The 7,307-nt window shown below is 33.8% G+C and overlaps 1 protein-coding gene across 1 annotated transcript; it reads right to left on the bottom strand.

The window, feature by feature from the left end:
- Positions 1–274: 274 nt before the first annotated feature.
- Positions 275–2,724, bottom strand: LOC112007268 (galactinol synthase 2). The gene is made up of 5 exons (XM_065769225.1): positions 2,200–2,724; positions 1,511–1,690; positions 1,302–1,442; positions 918–1,052; positions 275–812 (listed from the first exon to the last, which is right to left on the bottom strand). Exons 1-5 carry the CDS (start codon positions 2,467–2,469, stop codon positions 582–584), a joined length of 957 nt encoding a protein of 318 aa, XP_065625297.1. The 5' UTR covers positions 2,470–2,724; the 3' UTR covers positions 275–581.
- Between the last annotated feature and the right edge of the window lie 4,583 nt (positions 2,725–7,307).

Genomic DNA, 7,307 nt, shown 5'->3' with positions numbered 1-7,307 from the left:
ATATTATCATGTATAATGACTATGATCATGTTTTATGACTATGGACTTAAACTGACCATTCGACTTTGGATAATGTTTTAGACTTTGTACTAAAATGTCAAAATAATGTTTAGAAATTTGGATCAAAACCGCCCCTAACGTGCATTAAAACAGTTGCAAATTGAAGATTGGACATTTGCTGACATAACTTTTAAAAAAATATCCCATAAAATAAAATAAACACTAACAAAAGAGGAGAGAGAGAGAGAGAGAGAGGGAGAATTAACAGCTTACATACACCAAAATATTTGTTCTTATAAATTGAAAATACAAACAAAGCAATGCAAGACAAATTGTCCTGAAACTCCTGACATAATATTATAGGAGTGTAAGTCTTCGACTTAAAACAGAAGACCATAACAAATTGAAAACTGGAAACAAGTGTAATATGAAAGTCTTCAACTTTTTTGAGTATTAACAGCAGAGGAAAGTCTTCAACTTAAAACAGAAGACCATTCCAAACTGTACTAATAAAAACCAACCCTGTACCCATTACTCCTAATTTCACACAAGCTTCATTTCCATTGAACTTATAACTAGCACTAAGCAGCAGATGGGGCTTTAATATAGTGAACAACAGCCTCTGACACTGCTGTCAAGAATCCTTTCAAGCAATTTTTCTCAGCACCAGCTTCAGCCTCTGCAGAAGCAATTGTGTTCTTGTAGTCCAATGATTCATCATTGTATATGTCCCACCATCTCTTCACTAGCAACTTGATGTCTTCCCTGTCCATGTTCTCTTCCTCACCAGTGTACCTCCATGGCTTAGAACCCTATAAACCAATCAAAAATATACTTCATTAGTATTATATATCAAGAAAAAATATTGAAATTTATTAAAACTTGAGATTGTTACTATGAACAAAGTGGATACTCACATTAGCACAGTAGTGAACAACTTTGACTTTGTCAAATTCAATGTTTTCAGGATGACGCCATAACATGGCCAGCACAAGGTTATAAACCGGGGAGATTGGCTTGTAAATATCCTTGAAGAACATATTCAAAAAGTCCTGAAATAATCACAAAATTTTTTTGGTAAAAGTCGTAATTTATGTGCCTCAAAAGCCAATGAAGCACATCCACAACTTAATAGTCCACCGGCTAGAAGGGAGCTTGATATGAATCTAGCTATCAAATCAAGCCACATGACCCCAAAATGGGTCAAGTATGAACATGCAATTATGTGATGCATCATGCATTTATGTGAATTGCATAAGATACATGGTAGTTTTTCAAACACAACTAGAACTAAGATTTACCTGCTCAGCAAAAGTTGTAGGAGTGGTAACTTGAAGGGTCTCAAGGAGATCATGGTATGTGGATAGGTTAGGCTCATACACAAAGAAGCCAGCATTGAAGTACAGGGGAGGCTTGGGGCCAAGCTCAGCAGGCCAGTTAACCTTGTCAGGGCACTGCTGGCAATAGCCAATCTTGTGTTGTGGAGTGTTGCTCCAATTTTTCAGTTAACCTTGTCAGGGCACTGCTGGCAATAGCCAATCTTGTGTTGTGGAGTGTTGCTCCAATTTTTCTCACAAAAGCAGTCCATAACAGCATAGAAGTGGTTGTCCGGTAAGTCAAAGAGGTGATCAATGTTTTCAAACACTTGAATGTCTCCATCTAGGTAAATCATCTTGCTGTATTCCACAAACTGCATAAAAAAAAATTTAGAAATTTGAGTACCATTTACAAAACTGTAGAAATCATTCAATTGGGTGCCAAAAAATCCTAATAAATCATATAATTGAATCAAAAAGAGAGATTATAATTTATATCATAAAAAATAGTAGTACATATTCTACCAATTATGTACAAACGATTACTAAAATTTCTTTAAAGATAAAGAATAACCTTAGACTAGTTTAGGAAAATTTATAAAATATAAAGTCTTTGTTTACCGCAACAAGAAAAGTTTGGTTCCATTTTAATTTTAAAAGGAAAAGCAAGATTCAGGGGCGACTGGAATTGTATTTTATAATTAAAAAAAAGCTTACAAAATGACCAAAACAACCTCACATGCAATTTTCCCATAACACGTGTCAGAAGCCCACAAACACAATTTCAAAAACAAATCCTTTGTCACTCACAACAGCAGAAACAACGTGACACATGCAAGCAAAGAATGGTAACATTAACAAACAATCAAACATACATACATACCTCCCAAATACGAAGCTTGGAGTAGTTGATCACATAGTAAGCCATGGCAAACTGAGTTTGATTCTCAGGTGGATACACGGGCTCAATCTCCCTCACTATGCACCCTTGTGAAACCAAAATTTCACGGTGGTCCTTAGGGACATCAGGCAATATTGCAACCACAAGAGGGTACTTAGTCTTGACCTTTCGCAGGCCCTTTGCTAAGCCAACCACACCTTTCACATAGTCACCGTTACCAGCCAAAAATGTGACATAGGCCTTGCTAGGCATGCTAACGGGTTTGGTGGTGACAGTGGTGCTGGTGACGTTAGGAGCCACTTGAAGTGGGTTTTTAGAGAAAATGTGAATTGAACAAAGGTTGTAGACTTTGGGATTGGGTTTGAAAAGGATTTAGAGTGTTTGGTTTCTCTAGGAAAATTAGAAGAGGGGTCTAAGTTTAAGGTTTGAAAGAGAGTAGGAGAGGAAATTTATGTTTGCTTGAGAAGAAAAGTCTGTACTCTGAATGGTTTTTTTGTGATGGACTTGGGAGTGAAGGGTGGGGGTGTTTATATAGAGCTTGGGGTGGATTTGTTTATGGTAAAATATTGGGATTAATGGTAATTAATAAATAATTCCTGTCGGCAATGGAAAAAAATTAAGATAGATATGGCCCATATAGGTCCAAATGGCCCACTTTTGCCAACACAAATTAAATAGACTAGCACATCTCAGGGTAATGGCGTATTCGTTATTCAATCCCAAATAAATCTGATCCTTACGTGTGGCATCGATCTGATCTGACGGTTATAAAGAGGCCTCGTGAATTGGGTGGTGCAGGAAATGGGGGATAATAAAGTAGTAATTGATAGTAAATTTTAGTCAACTTTTCACTACATTTAAAACTCAAACTGATTTTTAGACAAAAAAAAAAAATTTAACTGAATTTTTTATAATTACAAAAAGTAACATATTATGGTCTATTTCTTTGGTTGTTACATAAATTTCGGGATTTTTTGCACCCAATAATTAATGCACATGGTGAAATCAAAGATTACAGAGATTTCATAGTATTTATGACAAAAATGGTGGATAATCTATAGGATAATCACATTTCCAATTTTAGGGTAAAATTGATTTATGATAAGATTTCATATTAAATGAGATCTTGACAAGGTTTAGATTGAATGTTCCAAACTCAATTACCAATAGCTTTGTAATTTGATACTATACTTAGTTCTCTCTAAGTTTTAGTTTAAGGGTGTAATCAATCGGTTTTGGTCAGTGAGAATGGCAATTTTTCAACTGAACCGAAATTGTCGGTCTTGCCTTATTTGACACCAACACCGACACTGAACCCTAAGGAGGGAACATCGACACCAAACAAATTACATTTTCGTCGGTTCGATTAGGTTAGCTTTCAGTTTCTTTTAATTTCTTATTAGCCAATCGGATTAAAGAAAAAAGAAAAATTCAAATCATGTATTTTCACTTTTTCAACAAACAAACAACACAAAAATCAAACCAAATCGAACAGATAACTTATACTTTAACACAAAAGAACATACCCATGAGGGAGTTGATGAAGAACTTTAACCAAAAAGAGAATAAGAGATTCGAAAAAGAGGTGGAAAAAAAGCAAGAACAATGGAGGCATAGAGCGGTAGTGAGAAGCGGCATGAGTGTGTGACAAAGAGAAGAGAGAGGCACGGAACTCAAAGAAGAAAAGAAAGACTAAGTGGCGACTAATGGCTTGTTTGGAAGTTTAGAAAGGGAGGAGAGTAGAAGGGAGTAGAGGGAAGGGGAGTAGTGGGGAGGAGAGTAGAGGAGAATGATTCACCTCCACCTTATTTGGATGTTTTTAAAATTAGTAAAGGGGAAGGGAGTAATTAGTCCTTCCTCTCGTATAATTTTGTTAATATAATAAGGGTAAATTAGGTAATTTACTTGATCAATAGTTTATGTACTCTATTCCCCTCCAAATCTCTCCAATTTGAGGGAATTAAAATTGAGGGGCTAGAACTCCTCCAAACCCCTCCAAACTCCTCCAAACCCCTCCCTCTCATTCTTTAAAAAACTTCCAAATAAGGTAATTGCATTACTCTCCCTCTCTCTACTCTACTCCCCCTCCTTTTTTAAACATCCAAACATGCCATAAAGTAACAAGTGAAGAGAGTATGGTTTTTTGTTTTAATTTAATGTATAAAACGACATAGGTCTGGTATGGTTCAAACCTAGGCCAAATATTGTCAAACGCTTGTCTTATCACTAAACTAGAGGTACTATCTTGAAATATTTTGTACATTGTAATATTTAATACGAATCGATCAGTTTCAGTTCAGATTTTTATTTTCTAAACCCAAAATCGAAATCGAAATTTTTGGTTTTAAGAAATTGAAAATGAAATCAAACATTACCCAAACCGAACTGAAATTTTGGACTCTGTTCAGGCTGTTTTGGTTGATTTATCATTTTTTTTTTTTTTGGCACCTCTAGTTTTAAATGAGTTTAGGTTGCCTATATGTCCTTTTTTTTCACTACGAGTGTTTTTTTTTTCGGCTTCCTTTACTCATTTTTTTTTCTTTAATTTCAATCAAATTCTCTCATTCTTATTAAGACCAAATAATCTCAAGTGACTTTCCTTATCTTTTCATCAATATGGGACACCCTCAATTTTAGGCAAATTTCCTCATTTGAATCTTATTTTCCTATTTAGTTTCACTTATATGTTTTAACATTCTCATCAACCTATGGCATCGGTTCTATAATAATTATATTTTATTATCAGGCAAAGACGTTAATTTATTTTTTGTGTATGCAGTCTTTAAACCCATATTTCGTATTTGACAATAGGAAACTTTATCAATTGAGCTAACTACAACCAAAATTTTAATAAATATTTTTTTATCTTCATTTTTAATGCATGGGACCCCATTCAAGTGTCTTTGTATTGCAAAGAGGCTGCATAAACTATTAAGTTTTTACCATCATCTAGTTCACAAATTGATTTTATGAAAATATACTAAGTATAATATTTGGCATCTATTGCATACACTCTACGTCTCTATATAATCTATAATATATAATAATTCCCTTAAGAGATGGATCTATAATAATTCACTTATCACATTGTTATTACCAGCTCTGTTATGAAAGAAAGCATCAGTCTCATCTTATAGTTGTTTCCTAATGAAGGGTTTTAGGATGGTTTTAGGATATTTGTCGCTCTCCTTTATCTCTTGATTCTCCTCCATCCATCCACAGAGGGTTTCCATGTCTATCTCAATAGATATTTCTAAACCATGAGATATAATGTTCTCTACAAGTGTTATTTGAAATCTTAGTGAAAGACTTGATTGGTTATCTCATCTTTTCTTTTCTTTTCTTTTAACAGTTTCGAGTTCATAAGTAGTGACAGTTACCCTATAAAGACTTATTTTACTATAACTCTGATTGATTCCCTTAACAAAGACATTGTCTTTTGAGTTGCAAGCCCATTCTTCAACAAGCACGCGATCAAAGCCTTGGGCTCTTCCTACTACTTGGAGCTTACAATTTCATGTTTATTTTACTCCCATCACCCTTCCCTCATAGTGGTATTTTAATATCAATTAGTCAGGAGTATTTAGCCTTACAAGGTAGTCCTTAGGTACATGTTAACTAAGACAGTTCAAGTATAGAAGTGAGTCATTCAACATAAATAGTATTTGACCGGTTAGTCAAGTGCCCATTTGAAAACTTCATATCTGTTTGCTCTTGAAATTTCACTAATCTAGGATCACCCTCGTCAATTCATCTTTCACTTTCTCACTTGTTCTTATTTAAACATTAATTTATAACTATTTGGTAATATAATTCTAATAAACTAAATAAATACAATTTCAAAAGCCAAATCACAATTTTACAATATATGGTCAACACTAGTGAACAAATTTTATGTCTGTTTAATTTTCATTAGGAGTTTAGTTATAAAAAATACATCTTAACCATTAATCAGAAGCAATGGAAACAATGAAAATTGTGAATGCTTAAGATCCTTTTGAAAACCAATCCAAATTAGTCATTACTTTTATAAAAAAAAATTTATAATTAATTTGTCTTTCCGCTCGAACAAGTATTCTTGATTTCATCTATTCTGACTCATCTCCTATCAAATCAATCAGAGCTAGTAGTATTACATTATTTTATAGTTGTGAAATTTATCATAGTAATTGGTTTTTCACTAAAATTCATGATAGTCATTCATACCAATTCTTAAAAATTAGATTACTAGTGTAATATACGGTGGTTTTAACTTCGTAGTGTGAAACTAAGGCCTCATCTAAACAAAATCTTAAAATTACCAAAAAAAAAAAAAAAAACCCTCATCTAAAGAAACATGTAAATTCCCAAGATCCCAATTGTCTTCTACACATGGGTGTGACTCTATTGGATACCAAAAATAAATAAATAAAGAAATTCACTGTTATGAGCTTCCTTAGATTTTCATCATTAACATAAAGTAAACAACCATAGCCGACCATGGCGGCATGGCCCCTGCCATATTAGCAACAACCTCTAATTACTACACGCGAAACTTCCCTAAAGTCGAGGCACCTCGATCCATTCTTTCAACACGTGGCACTCCCATTGATGACTATCATTTCATTTTTTTTTTTTTTTTTTTGAGAAGGTATGACTATCGTTTCATTGTTTTTCTTATAAAATAGAATAATTTTCTAGTACTAAATAATGTGCCATAATTGTCTTATGTATTACATAATTGTTTTATGTAACAAACTGTAATTAACAGTTTATTACTATCATATATATATACATCCAAAAAAAAAAATTTTATCACTCAGTCTATTACATAAAACAAAATTATTCTATAAGAGCTGTAAAGTTGAATTTAATCAATAATTTTGTTGGCTTTATTCCGTGCCAATTTGTTTGTAATACGGCATTTAGAAACTATGTATTTAGGTGGAAATCATATAAGGGTAGTGTGTGAGAGAGTGTGAAGAAAAGCTCAAGAGTGTGCAACTTAGCAGGGCCTTGCGACTGGATCTCGCGACTGGCTCGCAGCTTGCAAGTTGCTAAAAGAGGCACACGTGTGAAGCATGCAGAGGAACTGAAGTGTTACGCCAACT

This window comes from Quercus suber, unplaced genomic scaffold (assembly GCF_002906115.3).
Source record: "Quercus suber isolate HL8 unplaced genomic scaffold, Cork oak 2.0 scaffold_1086, whole genome shotgun sequence".
Lineage (NCBI taxonomy): Eukaryota > Viridiplantae > Streptophyta > Magnoliopsida > Fagales > Fagaceae > Quercus > Quercus suber.
This window is presented reverse-complemented; position numbering and strand designations above follow the sequence as displayed.

What these genes read in the sequence shown, in the direction of transcription:
- LOC112007268 (XM_065769225.1), bottom strand. Translation starts at nt 2,469, where the DNA reads ATGCCTAGCAAGGCCTATGTCACATTTTTGGCTGGTAACGGTGACTAT. An exon ending in CTACAACTTTTGCTGAGCAG is followed by an intron (nt 1,053 to 1,301) that starts GTAAATCTTAGT and finishes TGATTATTTCAG; the next exon opens with GACTTTTTGAATATGTTCTT. An exon ending in TTGTTCACTACTGTGCTAAT is followed by an intron (nt 813 to 917) that starts GTGAGTATCCAC and finishes ATTGGTTTATAG; the next exon opens with GGTTCTAAGCCATGGAGGTA.